The sequence below is a fragment of the Vanellus vanellus genome, assembly GCF_965231255.1.
Source record: "Vanellus vanellus genome assembly, chromosome: 26".
In the NCBI taxonomy this organism is placed as follows: domain Eukaryota; kingdom Metazoa; phylum Chordata; class Aves; order Charadriiformes; family Charadriidae; genus Vanellus; species Vanellus vanellus.
In genome coordinates, this window is record NC_138931.1 from 5,263,433 (window position 1) to 5,288,243 (window position 24,811).

At 54.7% G+C, this 24,811-nt stretch overlaps 3 protein-coding genes across 3 annotated transcripts in view; 2 read left to right on the forward strand and 1 right to left on the reverse strand.

Moving 5' to 3' along the window:
* Window positions 1-24,811, reverse strand: part of ACTG2 (actin gamma 2, smooth muscle) — a 124,449-nt gene that overhangs the window by 28,847 nt on the left and 70,791 nt on the right. The gene's annotated exons all lie outside the window — the stretch shown is intronic.
* Window positions 1,887-8,200, forward strand: PROM2 (prominin 2; the record flags this gene model as incomplete). Its single annotated transcript, XM_082495791.1, has 23 exons — window positions 1,887-2,103; window positions 2,322-2,371; window positions 2,495-2,697; window positions 2,816-2,936; window positions 3,124-3,187; window positions 3,263-3,352; window positions 3,458-3,657; window positions 3,738-3,812; window positions 3,893-3,956; window positions 4,073-4,232; window positions 4,359-4,511; window positions 4,879-5,002; window positions 5,545-5,636; window positions 5,722-5,806; window positions 5,931-6,077; window positions 6,197-6,268; window positions 6,343-6,435; window positions 6,547-6,600; window positions 7,044-7,124; window positions 7,333-7,401; window positions 7,545-7,634; window positions 7,861-7,967; window positions 8,066-8,200. The coding sequence occupies 23 exons, from the start codon at window positions 1,887-1,889 to the stop codon at window positions 8,127-8,129; spliced, it is 2,475 nt and encodes an 824-aa protein (XP_082351917.1). The 3' UTR covers window positions 8,130-8,200.
* Window positions 18,768-24,504, forward strand: PRNP (prion protein (Kanno blood group)). The gene is made up of 2 exons (XM_082495720.1): window positions 18,768-18,790; window positions 21,849-24,504. Exon 2 carries the CDS (start codon window positions 21,851-21,853, stop codon window positions 22,643-22,645), a length of 795 nt encoding a protein of 264 aa, XP_082351846.1. The 5' UTR covers window positions 18,768-18,790; window positions 21,849-21,850; the 3' UTR covers window positions 22,646-24,504.

The window sequence follows — 24,811 nt, forward strand, 5'->3', positions numbered from 1 at the left end:
AGCACTGTCCCAGTACCAACAGCACTGTCCCGGTACCAGCACCAGCAGCAGCACCCTGGTTCCCCCCAGCATCAGCATGACTGCCCCAGGACTGGCATCCCCACCCTACACCAGCACTGGTACCAGCATCCCCAGTACCGCCGCCCCCACCCCATACTGGTACTGGTACTCCCAGTACCAGCATCCCTACCCCATCCTGGTGCCAACATCCCTGGTACCGGCAGCTCTACCCCACCCCGGTACTGACACTCCAGTACCACCACCCCCAGTACCAGCATCCCCCATCCCACTAGAAGTGACCGCCCAAGTGCCACTGGGGACCCCCCCAAAGGGCCCCCACCCGTCACGGTCTCCCCATCATGGCCACACAGTGCTGGGATGGTTCAACTGCAGTTGGGAGCAGCAGTTGCCCCTCGGAGCAGAAAGGGGGAGGACAAAACCAACCCAAAAGTATCCCCAACCCCCCCCCCATTCCTGCCACAGGGGCAGGACAGGGCAGCACACACGTGTCAGCATTGCAGGGTCCTCGGTGCCGGCCCCATCCCTTCCCCTCGGACACGAAAATCACCTCTGGAAGAAAATATCATCGTTGGGATGGGAAATGGTTGGCATGGGAAACCATTGTGCGGTTGAGAAACCATCACTGGCATGGGAAACCATCACCAGCATCACCATCACCGCCCCAGTACCACCGCGGGCAGCCGGCGCATCTTTGCCGTACGCTGCCACATATACATATATATATGTACCGTGCACGCAATGGCACTTCAAACTCCACGCTTTCCTGGCCCGGGGAGTTTTGTCCTGGGACAAGGACTCACCCGAGCAGGGCGAGATTTTCCAGTCTGCAGCACCTCATTCCCAAGCGGGTGGTGGGGAGCAGCGCCTTGTGCCCAGCATGGAAAGATGCTGCCAGTATCTCCAGCTGGGAGAGAAGCCCCTTTTCCAGAGGGAGGAAAACCACATGGATTAGCATCAACGCCGGGAGGCCGGAGGCATTGGCAGCCGGTGGCGGGGAAGGGCTGGCTCGACTCGCCCGGCCAAGCGGGGGGGCCCAGCTCTCGGGGTGCCCCGCGGCCGTCTGGGCACAACAGGGGCTGCTCCCCCCGTGCCGGGGAAATCAGGTTGAACCTCCTCCGTTTCCAGTCAACCCTGTAATTAGCGCTCAGCCCATGCTGGCGAGCAGGATCCGGTCCTGGGAAGGAGCCGCGGCCGCCTCGGGGTGTGAGGCAGGGACCGGCTGAGCCCGGAAAACTCATCTCACATGTGGTCGGCCTCGCCAGCCGGGACCCACCATCCCTCTCCTTGTGTGTTCCCCCTGTTTTCCCTTCTCTCTCCCAGCCCACTGCGCATGGTGCTGCCCCGGGGCTCGGGATGCGTTTTGCCCCGTGATGTTGCCCCACAGGGACCATGACTGCAGGCACGGACCCACCTGCAAGGGCTTTTCCACCCCCCCGAGTGATGCCCAAACCCCACATCCCTCCTTCCAAGGTGGGGATGAGCATCCTCCAAAGGACAGGGGGTTCACCTCCACCTGACCCTCTCCCCAAAATGCCAGGGGGAGGATTTGCCATCCATTTTTGGGAATGGCCTTGACCGTGGGGACCCCATGGCGGGTGACTCAGGGATGCCCGGGGTTGCGAAACAGGCCTGGGATGATTTGGGAGACGCCTCCACGCAGCTCCGCCAAGCCCAGCCGCCCCGGGGAGCCCATCGGAGGAACAAGCCACGGCAGCGTCTGGGCTTTGCTCGGCGGCCGACCCGTCAGGCAGGTTTCCTGGAGCAGCGAGCCGAGCCGGAGAGAGCCATCCGGGGCCGGGCATGCCCCTCTGCCCGCTCGCAGGCTGACGGAGCCCCCCCCCGGCTCTCTCTTCGCTGTTGAAGCCATGCGGGCAGCCGGCTTGCTGCTGGCTTGGGCGCTGCTGCGTCCCGCTAGCGCCCAGCAATGCCACCTCGCCAGCCCCGGCGGCGTCCTCCGCTTCACCGACACGCACGCTGAGATTCGGGTGCCGGCGCTGCACCGAGTACCCAGCTCGCTCGATCCCCTCTACGGCCTCGTCCGGCGCTGCCTGGACCTCATCCAGCAAAACCCCCTGCCCACAGGTGAGCCCCGAGCCAGGCTGCCGGGACCCCAATGCCACGGGTGTTGGGACCCCCGGGGTTTTGCCGGCTGCAATCCCTGTGTCTGGAGCTGCTCCAGGGAGAGGTCTGAGCCACTCCACGGAGGGGGATGCTGCCTTCATCCCAGCCCCGCTGCCTGGGGAGGTCTGGGGGTCCGTCGGGTGAGATCTCTTTTACTGGCGCCGTGGTTTCTTTTCCAGAGCTGCTCAGGGCAGCCCTGAACGACCCCGGCTCGGTGCGGACGTCGCAGGTGAGCTGGGATGTGGGGTCGGGGATCCCATGGGATGAACCCATCCAGGATGGGGCACCTGGGCACACGGAGCACCCCAAAAGCTGGGTGCAGCGGTGCTGACCACGCTCTCCTGTCACGTAGGTGGTGCAGTATGAGCTGGGCTACGTCGTCTGTGCCGCCGTGGCTCTGCTCTTCACCGTGGCTGTGCCGGTGGCTGGGATGTGCTTCTGCTACTGCCGGAGCCGCCGGCGGTGCGGGGGACGCCTGCGTGCCCACCGGCGCTCGCTGGGCTGCCGCCGCCACTGCCTGCTGGCCTGCCTATCCCTCACCTCCCTTGTCATCCTGTGAGTCCCCAAAGCACCCCATGAACTGTCCCCCTCGCCCTGGGAGGGGGAACCGCGTCCCATGGGGCTGGGATGGCTCTGATGGGCAGCCCCGTCACTGCCTGCTTGTCCCTGGCAGGACCAGCGTCATCTGCGCCTTCGTCACCAGCCAGCGGGTGAAGGGGCAGATGGAGCCGGGGCTGGGGGCCGTGCCGGCCACCCTGCGCACCCTGCGGCAGCACATCGCCAACATCCCCCAGGTGGGTTCCCAAGCGGCTTCCCCCGGCGCAGGGTGCAGCCCAGGGATGGCTGCGTTTCCCTCAGTGAGTAGTTTGGGAGGCGAGAAGGTGGCGACTGCATTAAAAATGTATTTTGAATGGCAACACGGGACTTCCTCCCCTCCCGGCCACTGCTACCCCTGGCCGACCAGCTCCTCTCTCCTGGCAGGGGGTGCAGATGGTGGTAGACCAGTTCGAGGTGCCTCGACAGCAGATAATCTCCGACCTGGGTGGTAAGCACTGAGCCGGGCACTGTCCAGAGCTTCCCAGCGGAATGAGATGCCGATGGGGTGCTCGATGCCTTGCAGGGCTCAGCCGGAGTGTGGGGCTCTCCATCCACACGCAGCTGAAGGCGATGACCTACGCGGCGCTGGCAGACCTGCAGGACAGGGCTGGAGGTATGGCCGAGCACGGCTCTCCCCGGGGCCAGCGTCAAAGCCTCGCCGGAGAGCCGGGGCGGCCGAGCGGAGCAGCGTGAACTAGCCCTGGGCTTTCTCTTTAAGACCTACAGACCTCGCTGCACCATTTACAGATTCTCGACAAGACGGTGCGGGCGCTGGCATCGGCACGGGCCGAGCTGGAGCCGGCGCTGCGGGAACGGCATCGGCGCGTGGTCGCGCTGCTGGACGACCCGCGCTGCACCTCCTGCGCCAGCGTCCTGGGCAGGGCACAGGGCCTGGAGCTGGGCGCCGACTACAGCAAGGTGGGACAGGGTGCTGGTCCCCCACCATCGCCACCCCTCCGGCAGCCCCGAGGCTCACAGGTTGCTTCTTCCACCCCAAGGTGCCGTCGGTGGAGAAGGTTTTGAAGGCGCTGGCTGGTCTGCCCCGAAGTGACTTTGAAGAGATGATTCGCCAGGTTGGGGGGGGGTCAAGGTGCAGCGGGGGGCTCTGGCACCCACAGGCGGCCCCGGCTCAGCACCCCCTCTTTCCTTGCAGGGCAATGGCACCTTCAACTCCATCCCAGAGCTGGCCGTGGAGAGGATGGCACAGGTCATCCAGGGTGAGTAGGACAGCCGGACCGAGCAGGGACACCCTCTGGCGGGCAAATCCCTATTTGGGGACATAGGGTGGGACACAAGGACCATCCGCCCCTCCAGCATGGCCTTGGCCCCACAGATCTGCGGGACGAGATGGCCCGCATGACCGAGAAGGTGCAGTCCATCGCCAACAGCTTCCCCCTCCCTGACTACACCCGGCCCGTCAGCGAAGCCCTGGTGAAAGCTGAGGACAGGAGTCAGCCGTACCTCCGGGAGGTAGAGCGCTTCGAGCGGTACAGGTGACACGGGGGAACATGAAGGGGTGCAGGGGGTGCAGCAGAGATGGGTGCTGAGCCCCCTTCCGAGCTCCAGCTGGTGCATCAGCCCCACATCTTGAGGTTGTGCCCTGCTGCTCTTTCCTCCAGGTGGATTGCGGGCACGGTGCTGTGCTCCATCGTCCTCCTCATCCTCGCCTGCAACGTGACAGGGATGGCCCTGGGGGCATACGGACTCTCCAAGCGGGAAGACCCGAGCGACTACGAGTGCCGAGGAGAAGCTGGCGCCAAGTTTCTCCTGCTGTAAGCATCTCTCTGGGTGCTGGGGGGAGGCTGTTGCCACCTCACCCCCCCCCCCAAAAAAAAAAAAACAACAGAGGGGCAAAGCCAAGGGAGGGACTGGGAGCGGGATGAGCGGAAAGGCTTTTGAAGCCGCCGCCTGCGCCGGCGGGTTTGGGAGAAGCTGCTCCTCCCTGGGAGCTGGCAGCTCCCGCACCCCAACCCCGCTGCCCGGCACACCCCGCTCCTGCGGGCCCTTCCCAGGCAGGCCGGCGTGCCCGGGCGCGGGAGGGAGCCGCGGGGGCTGCAGCTGGGCAGGCAGGTCCCCACAAGTCTTTCTGCTCGCTCGGGTCTGCAAAGCTGCCGCCGGCACCTCCTCTCCCTCTTTCAGCGGCGTGGGCCTGGCTTTCCTGTTCTCCTGGCTCCTCATCCTCCTGGTTTTTGCCACCTTCCTGGTTGGGGGCAACATCCAGACGCTGGTTTGCAGGAATTGGGTCAACCAGGAGATTTATAAGGTGGGTGACCATGCGTCCACCCATCGCCCCATGCATCTCTGCTTGTGTGCACCAAAATGCCTCCAAACATTCTGCATCCTCCCCCTAAAGCCATCCAGAAAAGCCCCATCCTAAACCAGAAGATTAAGTTTAGGATTAGGTCCTTGGATTTGCATCAGGAGTGGGGAATTGCCCTTGTGCTGTTACTTTGCTTGAGGCGAGGATGCCCCTATCAAGCAGGACCCCTGTCTTCCAGTTGTTTGGGGATCCCTGGGGTGCTCGGGGCCGGCGGCATGCTGTGACAGGGCTGGGAGCAGGGTTGGGAATGGGATCAGGGCTCCTCCCGTGGCCATGTACGCACAGGCACGTCCCTGCGCAGGGCTGTCCGCTGCTTTCCCTCTGAACACCGCCCAGCGAGGCTCTGCAATGGAGATCGTACAAATAAAGGCAAGATTAGCTCTGGCTGGGATCAGGTACCCCAGGACACACCTGCAACGGTAGAGCACTCCCAAAATCATTGCTGTGCCTTACCCTAACCCTCTTTTTCCTCCCGTTTGGCTCAGTTCATCGACACCCCCGGGAACCTGCCTCCATCCATGAACCTCACTCACCAGCTCAACCTCAGGAGGGACTCCAACCTCAGCGCCACGTACCGGTGGGTGCTGCAGGAGCCCACCTCTGCCCCTGTACATCAGAGGGCTAATTTGGGGTCACGCCACCCACGTCCCTTTGCCTTCCAGGGAGTGCAAGAGCGGTGCGGGGCTGTGGGAGGTGCTGCAGCTCGACAGGTCCTACAACCTGGATGAGCATCTAAAATCCCCCAAGGTGAGGGCTGGCTGCAGCCAGAGCTTCTGGTAATGTTGCGAGGATGCACGAGCTTTACTGGGGTTACTGGGATGGAGATGCCTGGTCCCAACCACACAGCATCCCCCACATCTCACCCCTGCAGTACACGGCTGATTTCCAAAAACGCCTGGGTGACTTCACGGCGCGCCTGGGCGACGTGCGGCTCCTCCGCAGCGAGGGCAGGCAGGACCTGGAGACCTTCGCCCGCAGCGGCGTGGATGAGGTGGACTATGGGCGCTTCCAGGAGGAGGTGAGGGGATGCTCGTGGGGAACTGGTCCCCTCTGCAGAGGGCAGGATGTGGCCCAGTCGTGCCGGGGATGGCTTCCAGGGTTAGATGTAAGGCAGTCACCAACTCCATCTTCCCCCAGATGAAAAACCCCGTGGTGCAGACCAGCCTCCCTGGCTTGGCGAGGAGCCTCGAGGGGCTGCAGAAAATGCAGGTAAGCTGCGGGCCAGGTAGCGGGGGCTGCCTGCATGCCCATGGGGACATCCTCACCCCGCTGTCCCCCCGCAGAGGAACGGCACAGTGGCGGGGCGGCTGGCCGCCGAGGCCCGGGCCCTGTGGCAGATGCAAAACTCCACGGTGCAATCACAGGAGGCTTTGGTGGTGAGTCTATGCTGGGCTGGCGGCTCGCGGTGCTGTTGGTGTTTGCCCAGTGGCGTCCCCATGCAGGGGGCGACAGGGCTTTTGTACCCATCTCACCTCCCTGTCCCACAGGCAAAACTGGGGGAAAGTGTCCAGTTCCTCTCCCGCTTGGCACCGCACCTCCAGGTATTTGCGCAGTTTCTTTCAGCTCTGAAAACTACGTGGTGCCCTATGGGTTCCACCTGCCAGGGCCCCAAAAAGCCAGTTACAGGGTGATGGGAGAGCCAGGAAAAATGCCATCCAGGAAGGATTGGTCTCCTTTAGCGATTAAATTTGCCGCTGCAAATCAAATATCCCCCTGCAGCACTCAGGGCATTTCAGCTTCCCTGGCATAGCTATCCCATGGCGTTCATCTCACCCACTCTCTGCCAGGGGGTTTCTCTTCTCTCTCTTTTCCCTGCTCCTTCTGGTTCCAGAGGCAGGTCCCTGTTTCCCTGCTCTCTGGAACGAGATCCAGTTTGGAGCTCGGCACATGCACAGCACTGCACGCCCTGCTCCCGGCGCCCTCGGGGCACCCATCCTGCTGCTCTGTGCTCTGAGGAGGCTCTGCCCTTCTCATGCTTCCCCAGGAGCGGGTAAAGACGACACTGGACACCACGGCCTCAGTGGAAGCCCGGCTGCCCGTGCAAGCCCAGCAGATCCTCCGGCAGGTGAGTCAGGGCTGGATTAGCCCTCAGGGGGTACAAAATTCCCTACAGTCAGAACAAAACAGTGAGAACAGGGCAGAGGGGAAAGGGCACCTGAAGCCTCCAGACCTCATTTCCAAGCCTGACATTAGCCCAGAGCCGGCTGGACTGGGGCTGGAGCAGGGCTGGGAAGCGTGGCACTTGCCCTCCATGCTGCTTTCCCTCTGCCCAGGAGATCGGCTGCTTCACGAGGAAGGAGCTGCGGTACTTCGCGCAGTACCTGAACTGGGTTGGGCAGACGGTAGGTGCTCACCTTCACTGCAGAGGGATTCTTTGGGGCTGGGAGCCCCCATGGATGCTGCACGCGAGCCCCTTGCTGAGCAGCAAAATGCCTCCCCCCAAACTAGGAGTAGGTTTATGCCTTGTCTCCACTTCTTGTTCCAGCTGAGGGAGGACGTGGCTTCGTGCCAGCCGCTGGCCACTGCCCTGGACAACGGGCGGGTGATTCTGTGTGACCGCATTGCTGACCCCTGGGTAAGGATCCAGTCCCTGTCCCTCCATGGGGGCCCAGCGGGGACCTCCACAGTGCAGCATCCCACCACCAACCAGCACGAATTGGGGGCAGCCAGGGCTGACAGCAGCCCTGACAACCCCACACCATTAGGACCAGCGACCGCAAGGCTCCCCAAACCCCTCCACAGCCTGGGGGCTGCCTCTCCCCACGCGGCTCAGCGGCAATCCTCGTGCTCTCTCCTTGCAGAATGCTTTCTGGTTCAGCTTGGGATGCTGCACCTTCTTCCTCATCCCCAACATCATCTTTGCTGTCAGGCTCACCAAACACTTCCGCCCCATCCGCAACCGGCTCATGTAAGTGAGTGGGCACAGGGTGTGCTGCCTGGGGTGGGAGGATGCAGGGAGGGGAGATGTGAGCTCCTCCTTGATGTTTTCTCCTTCTCCTTCTGCAGCTCTACAGGTTCAGAGGAGACCTGTCCCTTCCACATTCCCCGTGTCACAGCACTCAAGCTCTAGGATGGGGGTCTGCTGGGTGCCGCGGCGTGCCCTGCACCCCAGGAGCTCCCATTAAAATTATGCCCAAGCACTGCAGGGCAATGTCTCCGACGTCTCGCGGGGTTCTGGGTTCCTCTGACGTCTCTTCCTCGGTGTCCCTTGGGATCTGAGCATCCTTCCCTGGCACGGGGCACTCATCTCCATGCACCGTGGGGCTCCAGGTCCCTCTGATGGCTCTTCCTTGGCCACCTTTGGAGTCTGACCCCCCATCAGGGACGCCCCCGGAGCTCAGCCGATCTGGGGCAGAGGGGAAGGTTCCTCACAGCTGCTGCTAACCACTGACGTACCCCTTTGCAGACCCCACAGGGAAGGGCATCCACCCACTGCCCCACGATGCTTCCCCACACCCGGGGCAGTGAGTACATTAAAGTCCTCCCCAGCCAAAGCCATCACCGCCTGCTTTCTTTTGCGGCCACCACCTCCCCCGTTTGCCACAGGGCACCCCTCCCGGCCTGGGCGGGGTGGGTGGCAGCCCCGAAGTGTGGAGGAGGAGCAGGCCCGGGACCGGCCCACCCGCTCCCGCAGGAGGCCTCGAAGGAACCGGGGACCGGGGGGAGGGCCGCGGACCGGGGCCTGCCCTGTGGGCCGGGCCGGGCCTTCCCGGGGCGGGGGCAAGGCCGCGGCCGAGGAGGGGGTCCGGGCCCGGGGAGTCGCCGGGGTGGCGGCTGAGGGGCTGTCGGGGCCGGGCGAGCTCCATGCCCGCCGGGGCTGAGGGGAGGCCGCGGCTGGAGGGACTGTGGGGGTGGGGGAAGCCCCGGGGCGGCGGCTGAGAGGCCGCCGGGGCCGAGGGGAGCTCCGGGGCCGGGCCCTGAGGAGGCGGCTGGGCCCGGACCTGGCGACCAGGTCTGGGCTTGCAGGACCCCTATCTCCATCCCCCCTAGAGACCCAGCCGACATCACCAAAGGGGTCCTACTGGCCCTCAGGGCGTTGCTAATTACAGCTTAATTAGAGGTGGGGTCTCGGGGGCAAAAGTGCAGGTAGATTTTTGCCCCCCCCCTCCCCCCCCCAACAGGGCCTTTTACTCCCGGGTTATAGCTTTATGGCACAAATGTCAGCTTTTCATTCTTCGTCTTCCGATTTCAAAGCGTTTTATTCAACCAGCAAATCGTTTAAAAATACACAGCAGTTCACAGATCAGCCCCTTCCAAGCGAACGACGATTTCTCAGTATTTCCCTCACCAAAATACTGTTTGCTAACCAACAGAGAAATGCCCCGGTTTTATGCATTACTGAAAGGCTATTGCTACCCACAGCCAGCAATAATGCGTAAAATACCTGGTTTATGCATTATTTAGGTTATTGCTGCCCAGAGACAGCTGGTTTTATGCAATATTTGCCTGCAGAGGTCAGCATTGCAAAGGCTTTTTGCAAAAGGGGTTTGGGGAGCTGAAGCCCAAAGGATTTCTGCAGGAACTGCTGTGCCCAGGGATGTCCTCAGCCCATCTGAAAACTCTCCAGTGGTGTCATCTGCAAAAATCAGCTTTAAAAGTGGAGTATTTTGTGGTCAGAGGAAGGTTGGTGGTGGGGAGAAGTGACGCTGGTACCAGAGATTGAATCAGAAAATACATCCGTGACTTTTCTGCTTCCCAGCTGGGTATATTTTGAAGGCTTACAATCCTGAAATTCTGAGATAATTAAAAGGAAAAGGTCTGCCTCATTTTTATAAACCCCTCTCAACACTAGTACTACATTTTAAATAAAGTAATACCCACTATGTGGTGCAGAAGAGCAAAGGGATTATCGACTTTAAAGAGTAAGTAACATAAATGCAGTAATACTTGTTTAGCTGATCCATTGATTAAAAAATTATACAGGTTTGCAAACAAATGAGCTGAATTCAGCTGGCTCTTCCTCATAAAGTTATTTCTTGTAGCTGGGTCACAATAAATGACAGATAGGGACACAGATAAGCAACGAATAACGGAGGAATTTGCCCCAAAATAGATGCGTCACCACTGCCGTCTCTCTGTTCCCTGCCTGGGAGGTAGATGGATTAAAAATGTGAGCAGTTGCGTCTCTGAGTTAATAGTAAATCACCAATGAATAACCCAGAAAATTGTCCTAATCCAACTGGAGAGCACTTTAATTTTTAGAAAAAAAAAAAAAAAATGAGGACAAGCTGGATAATGATTCCTCACGCAAAACAGGGTCGTCATTTATGATTAACCTCCAATTTCTCCCCAAAGGGACCCCCTCGCATAGGCTGACGCTTTCCCTCTGCTTGACTACTTCTATTGATAAATTAAAGACTGATATTAGCTCATTTCCAGCTCCTAGATGTGGTTTTGTGGTGTTTATTGTTGTTTTGTTTTGTTTTTTTTTTTAATGAGAAGCAGCTATCTCCTCCATCTGAAGTTTTTTTTCTGTCTCAGTTTGTCTGCGATCTGCGTTCTGTGCATTTATAAGGGTTTAACTAAACTGGTGTTGATTAAACCACTTCCCTTCTCAAATCCTCCTCTCTTGAAATTCAACTCCTGCCACACCTCACCCAACCCACCTTCCTCGTGCTCTACCTACTGACCCCGAGAAGCGTCTATAATTAATATATATAAGATCAATAATTCAAAGGCTGGAGGGCAGCGGCATTGTTGGCTCTCCCTCGCCGGGCTAGGTCTGCGGCAGAGAGCCCAGAGCTCCGCTCAGCCCAGGTGCAGATCCCCACCAACACCTATTTCAAGACATAAATCGCTCTTCTCTATTCCCGGAACTAAGGAGAAATACAGGAAAGGGGCTTGTAGCCAATTCTGCCACAATCAGCCTATTTCTGCAATTAAAATAGTATCCAGGTTTACTATTGTTATTTCATTTCCCTTCTTTTTTTTCTCCCCATTTTTCAACGACGTCAACCTCCTTTTTTTCTCCAGAAAAAGGGTCTGCGACCTCCTCCATCTGCTTTTCTCATCATCCTCTGAAAACAGCTCAGAAAGCTTAGCTGCAAAACAGCTGCCCTGAAGAGTTGTTCAAAACTTCATTCCCATCCCAGTCCCCAAAACATTCATTTTAAAGCTATTTGTGCAGGAGAGCTCCAGCGATTAGTGAGGGAGCAATAAGACCCCAATTCCCAGCTTTGTTTCATTTAATCTCAACCGAGGAGCTGACGTAATTATATCAAACTTTCCTTTTTATTTGAGCAACAGATGACCTAATGAATCCTTAGCAGAATAAGCCAGGCTCCCAAACAGGCTAAGCTTTGTGAGAAATCAAGTCCCAGAGGCTTTGCTCCAGCATAATTTTTTTTTTTTTTAACGTGACAAGCTCCTTGGATCATTGATACCACAAAAATATTTTGGACGGCACAGATGTTTCAGGCCAGAATATGGACAAGAAAACACCCTGGGAATAATAAACTGTGTTGTATTATTAGCGCTGATTATTATTTGCTATTTAACGGCTGCGGATGGGGCTTTGCTTGCAGGAAGCCTCCTTGTGCTGAGCCCGATGTGAACAATTTGCCCTGCTCCCCCCGCCCCGGCTCGGGATAAACAGCTGGTTCTGACCTGGCACCGTAAATGCAAAATGAATTTCCTCTGGTTTCTGTACTTTGATCATTACTCTCTTCCAAGAGTCCCTCTGGGCTTACTGAGAAATGCACTGGAAAACAAGCCAGGGGCCAAGGTCGCCGGAGCTGCTGGGAAAAAGACACGTTGAGTTGCGTAGTTCAACCAAACACAACTTTAGGGGTAATTGTAGAGAGAAAAGAAAAATCTCTTTGCCCATCACTGGAGCAAAACACTGTTGCCTAAGCTGGGGTTTGTCCTCTTGTGCTGCTCCTGCCACGTGGGCTCATAGCCTGGTTTATATTCATCGTCTTATAAACCACTTCCCTCCATCCTCTCTAAGCGCTGCTAGATAAAATGCTTTGCTTGAATCTGTGTTTTCGCTCTTGGTGGCAAAGAGGTCACGGCAACCCCAAGCCCTGAAAAGCCTGTGAGCTTCTTCCCTTGTACTTCAAACCCTCTGCTCAGATTTAACGTGACTTTTATTGCCCCAGCTTTCTCCACGCAGGCTGCAAGCCAGGGCGTTCGCACTGCTTTGGGAGTTGCATTGGAAAAGTTAAGGAGATAAAATTAAGGAGAAATTCCTTTAGGGGAGTTGTCGGCTTTGGCATCTCTGCTCAGCCCCTAAAGCTAGTGCATCTCAGCTTCAAACTGTATTAACTAGGTGGTCCTATTGTACATAATCTTTGCTGCTGTTTAAAAAAATAAATTGCTAGCTGGGGAAAAAAAACCCATAATTTCAAAATGCTTCCTTCTTTACACACTGGTCAAAGCTGAACTTCCTTATCATTACACAGCTTTATTTCTTAGGGTAGCCATTCCCATAGCCTAATCTTGGGTCAGAAGCAGGAATGCTATCTGGGTTTGTCAATGGCATTGGCTAAGGGTGAGTAAAAAAAAACCAAACCTGAGCCTTCTCTGAGTGCATCGTGCACTTGTAGCCCAGTGCATCCACTGTAGAAATACCTTAGGGGAGATGTTACAAATCTCAGTTTTTCATAAATAAAAAACATTTGCGATCTCAGCTGCCTTCAAGCTCTGGCTAAAAACCAGCCGTCATCCCTGGAGATCCCAAGCATTACTTATTTACACCAGTCGGGAGAGAGAGTGTGCAGCATTTAAGCTAACGATGCTGTTCCTACATCTCTTGCATCCCTTCTGCTCGGTGCTGAGGTAGCCATGGAGATCACTACGGAGAGCATCGTGCCCATGACAACTCTGCATGAGCATCTCCAGAGCAGCCTAGTCTCTCCCTGGGCTTTTCCTTGCACCAGACGGCGGTTATTGGCTTATTCTTGCACCCACGCGGGCGACGGTAAAGCTTTCCCCCATCAGCAGCTCCCCTTCCAAGATAAAAGGGCAGAGAATTAAACATATGGAGCAGATTTGGCATGTAATGCCTGAATATTTGGTATATAACATCTCTTTGGTATATAATGTCAGCCTCATCCTCAGCAGCAGCTTCATAAAGACCCTTTAATTTGTTGCTTTAGGGAAAAGAAAAGCTTTGGACGAAGTCACACAACGTCTTGGGTCGACATCCCAGCTGGAAGATGCTCCAAAATGGATGCAAAGATGCACGTCACGCGGGAAACTGTTTCAATAGATTAAAAACCCCTAACGGCTAAAAATCCAGCCCGATTTCCCCCGTGGGCACACATTTCCCAACCCCAGTTCATCTTTGCTTATTCTCACTTACACCAGGAGAAAAAGGGGATGAAACGCCGTAAAGCCAGGCCTGGCTCTGGGAACGCTTTCTGTGGAGGGAGAGGGGAAAAATCGGGGTGGAAACGTACTCACTGGCTCAGCTGCGAAGATTTGCGTGACTCTTGTGTTTAATCATCTCGTCCTCGCCGAGCACGTGAGTTAGAAACCGGGTCATGGGGTGCGAAAGCTTGATTCATTCTCACGTGAATAATCAAGGTGAAGATCTGGACCAAAAATACGTATACAAAAGAAAAACATATAGCTCAGAGAAAAACGTAACGGTGCTTTTAAATATTTCTCTGTCTCCAACCTGGTCCTTGTCTCAATCTATTGCTTTTAAAAAAAAATTAAAAAATTAAAAATCAAACAATTGTCTGAATTTCCTGGGGTTCAGCTTTCCGCATCTCGCCCCACAGCCCCTTTTCCCACCGGGAAAACTGATTTCTCCCGCCCCTTTCCCAACGCAGCCCAGCTGGGAATCCACAGGGAGCCCCAACGGCGGTGTTATCCCTCCACCCATCACACCTCCGAAAGAAAGATGCTCCTGCCCTTGGCTCCGCTTGGGGAAACACAACGTTTAAATACGTCAGCCGGGATTTCGGCACGCTCCTGCAAGCTCTCGGCACGCAGCTGACGCTTTTTGGGATGGGAGCAATCGCCCGAAGCGGGATCCGAGCCTGGCGCGGATGATTGATGTACAGACGACGAAAATGGGAGTGCCTTTGCCCATCCCGGGTGTGCCCGGGTTTATTTTGAAGAAGGTGACCTCAGCGCAGCCACGTTATGTCATGCAACGTGCTTACGCCGCCGCTCTGATCTCGGAAAGTCTTCCGAGGGGATTGCGAGTTAAAAATAAATGGGAGAGGCAAAGGAAAGCCTCTGGGTGAGTCATATATTACAAGCCCTGCTGCGAGGGGGAAAAAAAAAATAAAATACAGATATTCGGTTTTTCCTACGAAGGAGCCAGCTGGTGCGTGTTGCACCACTTGGGGAAGTTTAGGGGAAGCTGGATTGTAGCATCGCTGGGGAAGCATTTGTTCCTGAAGTTTTATGGAGGGGCATCATGCTTGAAAAGAGTCCGAACGCCAGGCTGTCCTCATCTGTCCGAAAAACGGGAGATTTATCGATACGGAAGGACAGGACGAGCCCTTTCTGCGAAGGGTTACGGCTCTTCCCCTGGCTCATTCTCCCGGACACAGCGGCTAATTGTTCAGCCCGGAGACACAATCCCTGCCTGTCCCGCAGCCGCTGCTCCCAAGGCACTGGGACAAGTTATTTTTAAACCAAGTGCTGGGCTGAAACCAAACTGGACAGCAAACATCTTCTTCGAGCAAGCGTGACTGACTTCTCCCATTTCCCGTAAATTAACCCAGCTGGCAGCAGGGAGGCTCAAATACCCAAATTTGATTTTTATTTTTTTTTTCCTCCCCCTCCTTCAAAGCACTTTTATTATCAGTGCTTATTCCAAAATGAAAAAGTATTTCCCGAAAGAAAGCCTTTTTTATTTTTATATAACTTTTTTTTAAAATTTTTATTTTTAAATAAAAGCGGTTATTTTACCTTCTAGCGCCTGGGTGATGCCGCCAACCCTGGGGAGGGGTCGAAGGCGCATTTTTGGGAGCTGTGTCCCCTGCTGGTTATCTTCTAAAGACGCGGTGCATCATTGGGAAGGCATCAGCCTGCGGCCAGGGAGGGTCCCATCCCTAAGGAGCTTACGCGTGTCCCTGCCCGGAATAGCAGCGAGCACGTGGGCAGAGGTTATTACACTCCTAATGAGATTGTAGCAGCTGGAGGAACATTTACAGCCTTTTTAAGACAGTTGTCTGACAGTAAAGAGCAGGAGGGTGCGTTCGGCCTCCGATATTTCGTATTTCACCTGCGGAGGAGAAATGGATGTTAAATTCATTTGGCTAATCTCCTTCCTCGAGGATCTGGCTTTGTTTTTGAAACACAACGAGAAAAAGACTTGCCTTATTTTCCTGCCCTTTTCCCCCCCACTCCCCAAAAAACCACCTTTCAACAGCCCCTCGCTGTAGCCTCCTGCCCGCAGCATCCTGTGGCCCGTGAGTCACATCTGCCCGTAGATTGCCATGCGAAAAACCATCACCGGTGAGGAAAGTAGATCAACGCCGGGCGGGGGGAGGACACACAACGACCTCCTCCTCCCCAACATCACGGCTGCGATGAGTCTCATTGACACATAAAGCGGTTTATTTTTTTCCGTGCTCGCTTTGCGCTCCTTGGCTTCGCAACAGAGCCGCCTCTGGCCGAAAAAAAAAAACACCCAAAAATAAAATAATAATAACCCCTTCTGGAAGCAGCGCGAGATGTTGCTTGGAAAGTTTGGGTTGTTTACTTCCCCCCCCTCCTCCGTGGTTCCTCTCCTGGCACGTTGTCCGTGCCCTTACGTGCCGCCGGGATTAGGGACTCGCTGGGACTTCTCCTCCCCACCGACGCAGGTTGTGTAACTGCGTGGTGATGAGCCTCTGGAAATGTGTGTATTTAATGTCCTGCTCATGCCAATTTTGCTCCCTGGGCTGTTTCCATCCCCAGCAAAAGGCTAAAAATGTATATAGCCCTTTTATCTTTTTTTTTTTTTTCTTTCTTTCTTTTTACAGGAAAACTTACGGTTGTCGAGAGCGCAGGAGAAATGCCATCCATGAGCTGCACTTTTCTCTCCTGTGGTTTGATACAGGATCGTGGTGCAGGTAGAGATTTCTATGCAGCGCTTGGAAAACCCCTTCTTTTGCTAAAAATGGGCCAAGAAATGACATTTCTTTTCTCTCGGAGGGGACCTGCCCTTCCTGGGCTCTGCAGGGCCACGAGCCCTGGCGGAGCTGTACCCCAGTCATGCGATGAAGCCCTCACTACCGAAGAAAATGCAAAATACCCTAATGAGGCTTCAGTTCTTTAATTACACGCTGACATGGGAAAATAACAGCCTGACCAAGCGACACCTTTCCTTTTTGCTGGGAAGCAAGTGCTCCCAGCGCTTTCCTTCCCTGCGCCGCCATCACCCCGTTCATTCCCCAAATTGCTTTTTCTCTGCTCTCATCCAAGCAGGAGCTGAATATTACCGAGACATCCGGGTCCCAAGAAAAAAATCCAAAGTAGAGCATTTTAACTTAAAAGAGACTATTCTGTGGTGAGACCGGAAAACAAACCAAGTTCTGCAAAACGCATTGCATTGACCCTCCGAACACAGCACTTATTGCCATTTATTTTTGCCTTTGGAGGGTTTAAAGAGGTTTCCCGATGAGCTAAGCGTGATTTGAGATGGGGGGGGAGCTTGAGCCCCCATTTTTTGCCAGCTCCAGGGAGTGATGTTGGGATGGAGACGGGTCTTGGGACTTCATCCCTACCTCCAAACCCCACCAAATTACCCCCAAATCCCTGTAAATCTCCTGCAGACCATTTTAATGCTTCCCTCCGCCTTCGCAAGCTGCTGCTAATTCTCCAAGCAAGTCCAGAGTTATGCGAATAAAAGCGTTTTGTGTGAATTAAAACAAAACAAACAAAAAAAAACCCAAAAAACCAATCAATGAGAAGCCATGAAGCAGGGTCAGATGAACCCAGGGACTTTCCCAGCTCATCATTAAACCAAAGTCAGCATTTTCCATTTGTTTTTTACGAGAAAAACCCATCCCATTAATGCTTTCTAACCTGGCACGAACCCCCGTCGCACTTAACGTCCCATTATTTCCTCCATTCCCCGTCGCTGCCTGAGCTGCGGATGAAGAAGGGCCAAACCTCCAGCGGGGATCGATGCAGCCCTTGGCTTGCTGCCGGGAGAAATTTTACCCTGAGACGCTAAAACGACCGTGTGGCACGTGGCTCCATTAAACAGATGCCGTGGATATACTGGTTTGGGGGGTTTTAGCACTGCTAACTTCCACGATGAATTAAAATTTAATTGATGGTCAATAGACTGCCCCTGCTTGGTTTGCAGCTGGGATCCGGCAGAGTTTCTATATTTCCCCAAACAAGACCATAACTTCCTCTGAAATATATTATTACGGAAAAATCCTGATTTTCAGAATGTATGAATGAATTAATCCCAACCATCCCATTCCCAGTGCTGTATCTCTTTCTCTTCCTGGCTTTGGATTTTAGATAGGCCAATGAAGAGCATTTAAACCCAAACCAGGGAATCGGGAGCCATCTGTGCATCCGCATGAGGAATAAATATGCCTGTGTATTGTAGGAGAGAGCTTCAACAGGCTCGCTGACCTTAATCCTGTCCCCGTTATTTAATTTTCTCCTCCAGAAATTAATATGGATGTCCCCCAGGCGCAGCCAAAGCGCCCAGCGCATCCCATTTCCCTGCCAGACAGGAATTATTATTATTTTTTTTTTTTTTAATGTAATCCAGCCAGATGGATAAACAAGCGTAGGGAGCATCGGGGTGGAAATCCTCTTTATGGCCAGATGTGCTCTGCGGTCCAGGGGTGGGAGCGTCGCCGGGACGGCCGTACCCGGCCCGGCTACTTCAGGCATCAAAACCTCGGTAGGGTTTTGGCTATATCGTGTGGCCGTGCCGAAATCAGTCTCGGTACAATTAGTTTCAAGCTTCATTTGCATCTCCCAACCACCACAGCAGCATCCCAGCTTGCTCTGGGTTCAACCTATTTGTTATAGCCCATCCTAACCCCAAAGGAGGGGAATAACTCCCCGTCACGGTCTTTAGGTCTCTACAAACCCTTACCCTCCAAAAAAGGGTGCCATAAAAGCCCCAGCTTGGTGTGAGCATGCCAAATAATTTTTGATTACCTCCCATGGCGTTTGCTTCCCATTAAATATGGGGAAACATCAACACAAAGCGCGACCGCTCTGCGCAGGAGCGAGTTTTACTCCTCCGGAGCAAGACAAATTCGGAAGACGGTGTCATCCTTTCCCCTGTAACTCCGATCCTATTTTATTTTCTATCCATCAACCCGCAGAGCGTCTCTCTATTTCAAAGGATAATGGATTTGGTGCAACCACTAAAAGCATCTTTTCCTTGCCCGGAGCCTTGACCCCCGAGATTTCCAAACCATCCCTGCCGATCCCATCGATGTTTCTTCAATAAACCAGCCAAGCGCTGTAGTTTTCCAAGATTTCCAAACCAGCCCCAAAACCCTGCCGGCCGATCCCATCGATGTTTCTTCAATAACCCATCCGAGCGCTGCGCTTTTCGTTTGGTCGCCGGCGCTGCTTCCCGTCCCCCTATCTGCCGGGAGGGACGATAAAGGGTGAACCCAAATTTTGCGGGATGCCGGCAGCGCTTTTCCCTGGGGAAGGAGGGATGGATGCTGGCCAGGCTGTGCAGGGTTGGGCTGCGCAGGAGCCAGCTCCTCCCTCTCGCTATTTATTCCTCTCCGTAGCTCTGCGGCCGAGGCTGAATCACCCCGAACCGAGCAAGCGACGGGCTCCCAGCCGGTGAGTGTCGGGGAAAATGGGATGCGGGGGGACTTCGGGTGGGATAAATCCAGAGGTAAGGGGGCTTTTAACACCAAACAGCATGGCGGGGGGATGGGGGGGGTGCCTCCTCTCCCCGCCATCGCTGCCTAAAAATAGATATTTCCAGCTCGGAAGGCGAGCGTCCTCCTTAAAAGACAGAGCTCTGCTTCTCCCCGCTGCTTGGTTATTCAGGACTCATTCAAAGCCGATCCCGGTGGGAAATTTCTTCCCCCCTGCCCAGAGCTACCTGCAGGGTTTTGTTCTCTCCCGCGCTTCCCAGCGGCTCAGGACTGTGCTCCCCCATTATTTGGGGGGGTTAAAAAAAAAAAAAAAAAAAAGAGGGGGGGGTGGGAGGGGGGAAGAGGGTTTCTAAAAACCAGGGGTGGCATTTTCCGAAAGCAAACTGCTAGCCTCCAGCCCCCTTCCCCCCTGATCCCCCCCCCTCCCTCCCTGCCCCGTGCCAGGACCAGCATCGCCAGGGGGGGTCCGGACAACCCCATTCCCGAGCATCTTCCCACCCTCTTCGCCGCATCCCTCCTCCGCTATCCCCTTCCCCACCTCCCTCCACTTCTTCTCTTCCCCCCCCCCCTCCCCCCCTCCCCGCCCTGGGCACCTTAACAAGGTTATTTCCGCAGTTATTTTGGCACCGGGGTGTTGGTTTTCCTCTCCAAACCCGAAGCCGCCTTCTTGCCAGCCCTGCGCACGTAATTGCTGCTCGCCGTCGCTCCTCGCATCCTCCATTTTCCGCTTCCCCCTCTGCCCCGAAGGAGCCGGCGGCTTTCCTCCGGTTCTCCACCACCAGCGCGGATATCAATCGCTCCGATATAAATCGCCCGAATTAATTTCTCATTGCCTACCTCCGCCCGCAGAGAGGGAAAATTGGGGGAAGGGGGTTAAAAAGAGTCAGGGGAAAAATACCTGCCAAGCCATTCGATAGGATAATTTAATAATAATATCACGATCACGCTGTGAATATTTTTTCCAAGCGGAGGGAAGGCAGCTCCAACCCCAAAACCTCCAAAAAGGAGGCGGCTCCCTGGTCCCCATCGCGCACAGGGGGTTTGTGCCCGCAACCGCATTCATTCGGGGCGAAGGTCAGCTGCCCAAGGAGGTCGGTAATTAGCAGCGCAAATGCAAACGAGCCTTCGCCCTCTTTATCACAGCTCGTCTCTGCGAAGGCAATTAGAGAAACAAGTCGGTGCTGCCAGGCTGGAATATCCTCCGGGGCTTTGCCGTAACCTGTTTTCATCCAGAGGTTGATTTTGCCCCCCCCTGTGGGGAGTCACACATTGAAAAACTAAAAAAATTGTCAATTTGCTGCTTTTTTTTCCCCCTATTCTCTTTTTTTTTTTTTTTTTTTTTTTATTGGGTGCCCGAGGAGCATTCGCCCACCCAAGTGTTTGCCCTGTCTTTCGGCTAATTTTAAACACCTCCCCCCCGCTCCCCGACCCCCATCTCATCGCCGCTGCCGGCGGGTGGGTGCAAACCCGCTCAAAAGCGGGTGGTTTACACCCAATTTTGATTTATTTATTATTATTATTTTTACGAGATGGTGCCGCGCGGGCAGCCCGAGCCCGGCTTTCCTCCCCGTCACAAGGGACGGGCTGGTGCATCTCCCCTGCTCTTTTAATTAAGCCTCTTGCTAACGATCTCAACCAACACACCGACATTAAAGGACCTTAATCCAAACATTTCCGGACAGAAGAGGGGATTTTTGGGCAGGGAGGAAAAAAGCATCGTTATCTGAATGCTTTTTATGGGCCGTAAACACCAAGTTAACATGTAACAGAGGAATATCTGCCTTCAACGGGGGTTTTTCCTGCCCGTTTGCGCTGTTAAGGGTAATATCTCGCATGAGACCGTCCCCTCTTACGTGCGTTACGTTGCTGTTAAAAAAAAAAACCCAAAAACCCACTCGGGACCCAAACCTGAATTGTTTCTTGCTGTAACGTGAGCCAGCAAGCGCATCTGAAGCATCCAAGGATGCTGCGAAATGCCCACCCGCGCTTTGCTCTCCCCTCCCCACCATCCTGGAATGCACAGGGGGGATTTTGGGGGGATGGGAGGGAGGGAGGGAGGGAGGGAGGGGATTTTCCATCCCAGGCCAGAATGGAAAACCCCTTTGTTATTGCTGGGTTCGCCTATTAAACAGGAGGGTAACACTAATTCAGCGCTCCTCGGCATCGCCGGGAGGCGTCCAAAGGGATTTTGCAGCTTGGGAAGTGTTTTCCGAAGGATTTGCAGAGCTGGCGTGTATTATACGGGCTGGATTGTACACAGGGAGAGAAACGGCTCGTTATAATGGGACTTCATCCTCGCCAGCCCACCAGCTAGCGTAGGAGACGCCTGGCATGCCCCTGGGATGCCAGCAGCAAAACGCCGAGGCAGCAGATATCCGCTGCCTCGTTAATTAGAAAATTAAATTAGAAAAATGCTGGTTTTCAGTTAAGGCACGGAAACAGGGACTCAGGCAAAATATACTGAATTTTGTTCTTTGGGGGGGGGGAAAAACACCAAACCCTCCGGGGCAAGGCTGCCCGCTGGCCTCCCTGCAGCCCCGGGTATCCGCAAGCTTTGGGTTTGGGATTAATCTGTTCCCAGCCGCCTCCATCCGCGCACATCAGAAATCTCATTTCTATCACCCGATTGGCTAGAGAAGATTTGATAAGTGGATTTTTACCTCCCAACCAAGCGAAGCATTTTTCCCAAAAGCTTTTCTTCCCCTACTGAAAAGCGCCATCACTGGCAGAGGACCTGTTGGAGAGTCGGGGGATAGATATATATATATATTAAAAAAAATATAAATATATATAAAATATTTTAAAAAATATATATAAAAATAAAGGGTCTTGGGGAGGATAAACACGCATTCGCTTCCAAAGCTCTTTATTCTGCAGATGGATTAAAGGGAATGATGTCTTTTTTATGATGCATAAGGAAGGGAGCCTAAAGCCCGGGATGCTCGTGGTGGCGCGGACGCAGGGTCTCTGTCTCCTGCCCGTAACGCTGCCTGTCCTTCTGTCCTTGTGTCCCGCAGCCATGGCCAGGCTCCTCCTCACCTGCTGCCTGGTGGCCCTGCTCCTCAGCGCCTGGACCGACGTCGCCTTCTCCAAGAAGGGCAAAGGCAAACCCAGCGGAGGAGGTTGGGGCACGGGGAGCCACCGCCAGCCCAGCTACCCCCGCCAGCCCGGCTACCCCCAAAATCCCGGCTACCCCCATAATCCGGGCTACCCCCACAACCCCGGCTACCCCCACAACCCCGGCTACCCCCACAACCCGGGGTACCCCCACAACCCGGGGTGGGGACAGGGTTACAATCCATCCAGCGGAGGAAGCTACCACAACCAAAAACCATGGAAACCCCCCAAATCCAAGACCAACTTCAAGCACGTGGCCGGGGCGGCGGCGGCGGGCGCCGTGGTGGGAGGTTTGGGGGGTTACGCCATGGGACGCGTCATGTCGGGGATGCACTATCGCTTCGACAGCCCCGACGAGTACCGATGGTGGAACGAAAATTCGGCGCGTTACCCCAACCAGGTTTACTACCGGGATTACAGCAGCCCCGTCTCGCAGGACGTCTTCGTCGCCGACTGCTTTAACATCACCGTGACCGAACACAACATCGGACCCGCCGCCAAGAAGAACGTGTCGGAGGCCGGTTCGGCGGTGAACCAGACGGAGACGGAGCTGGAGACCAAGGTGGTGACCAAGGTGATCCGGGAGATGTGCATCCAGCAGTACCGCGAGTACCGCCTGGCCTCCGGCATCCGGCTGCACCTCGCCGACGCCACCCTCGCCGCCCTCCTCCTCCTCACCCTCTTCGCCATGCACTGATGCCCCCCGCATCCCGCAGCTTCGAGATGTCACCCGTGTCCCCGTGGGGACCTCCCCAACCCCCCACCACCCCCCACCCCCCCCATTCTTGCTTGAGGTCGTCTTTGGTGAAGAGCCCTTGGGGCGCACGGGTACCGACGCTCCCCATCACCTCCCCGGAGGCTCCGATTTAGGCAACTGGATGAAAATTTCCTTCTCCACCCCAAAGGCGTCCCCGGCGTGGCAGGACAGCGACGGAGCTGGATGCCAACCTCCCCAAAAAATGGCCTTCACCACCTCCTCCTCAGGATCACCCCGAGAAGGACCGGGCAGAGAGGAGCTCGCCCGCTCCTTGGCATCCCTGCCAAGAGCGTTTCCCAAAATCATCTTTGCTACCAAGCAAGGTTTTACCTAATCCCCTTAGTTCCGCTGCCACCGCATCCCCTTTCCCCGGGCACACCGCGCACCGCCGGGGTTTTAGGAGGGTCGAATATGGATTTTTCAAGCAACGAGCTACCGGGTTACAATTTTAACCCTTTAATCCTAACAACCCCCCCACCCCCCTTCCTCCTGTACATACGGACCTGCCCGCTCCGCGCCTTGCATGCTGCAAATCCCTCCTGCAGCGATACACAAAAATAAAGTGATTTTTTTGTTTGTTTGTTTTCACACCCCCCCCACCCCCCCACCCCTCCCCTGCAGCGGGTTTCGGTTGAACCCCCCCACCCCCCACCCCCGTCCCGTGCCGCTTTGCTTTCGGTTGAGCCTCACTGTCTTTATTAGCCCGTCTAAAGGCAAAAAGTGCTGCTGAATGACACCCCCCCCCCAAAAAAAAAAACCAAAACGCTGAAGCGGGAACGCTTGGTGTGTTACAGCCCGAAAAAAGCTATTTTGGATGCGCTATAGGTGACAAGAAGTGGCGCTCACGCATCAGCACCTCGACCCGAAGGATGTTGAAATACAGCGGAAAGGATGCTCGGGGGGGTGGGGGGTGGGGGGGAGAGTCGAGCACGTAGCGAGAGACTTAAATCAGCTCAATGAGATGGTTACGGCAAACAGCATGAGGAAAACCAAAGCCGAGGGATGGGAGATGCTTAAAAAAAAAAAACCCAAAAAACCCAAACCCCACCTTTCGCGAGTAATTTGTGGAAGCGGCGGGCGAAATTCTTGCTTCTCGTGTTTGGGTCGATGCTGGGTTGTGTATAACCTGTAGCGTCTGTCGAGTGGCGCTTGTCAAACCGGTCGCCCCGATTTATATTTAATATCTCTCGTGTAATTTTTTGTTGTTGTTGTTGTTTTTTTTTGTTGTTGTTGTTTTTTTGTTTTGTTTTTTTTTTTTTTGTTTTTTTTGCGAGGCACTGAATGACACCGTCCTAAATGATTTTTCGCATCGGTGTAAGCTACATGAAGAGATATATATATATATATATTTAAAGAAATATAGATAAATCTTTCAGGATATTCACCAGAAAAGCAGGGCTTTGAGGTAACCCGTACTTTGTGATACGCGATTGTTTTGTAAATCCGTAACGGTGCATGCACGAAATTTGCCGTTCTGATACTTTTTTAAGTGTTCGACGTCTGGTACAAATTAAAACGGATAAAGCCAAGACGCACGTCGGCCTCCTTCATGCAAACAGCTCTTCCCCCATCCCCGCGCCGCCGCCGCCAGAAGCGGCATTTTTCGCCCTGGCTGTCCCTGCCTCCCCAGCCCGTGGGCGCCTTTGTTCCTTTTCAGCACTAAATTTGGCCTTAAAACCCACGATTTCGGTTAACCTTTTTCTCCTCCCCTGTTCCCACTAACGGTCTCGTTCCCATCCAACAAATATTTTCTAATAAAGCCAACGCGCTGGTTGGGGCCGGGGATTTCTTCTCCCCGTAGAAATTTAACACCCATTTATGACTTGTATTAACTCCATCTATTTTCTGTCTAATAAAAGAGTTTTTACATTTGCTGTTTCAGTGGCGTTAAGCCCAACCAACTTCACGCGAATCCCCGAGCCCTACTTACGGTTGCCGGAATTCCAAATCTCTCCGGTATCTAAACCGGCTTCACCGTTAGATGACTTAGACTAAAGCAAGGGGTTTTAAAAAAAAAAAATAAATAAAAAAATCACAATTAAAAAGATGGAAGAGTTTGGACCCTTCAGCCGGACGGTGCTTTGATTTTAAGCTTAAGCCCAAGCT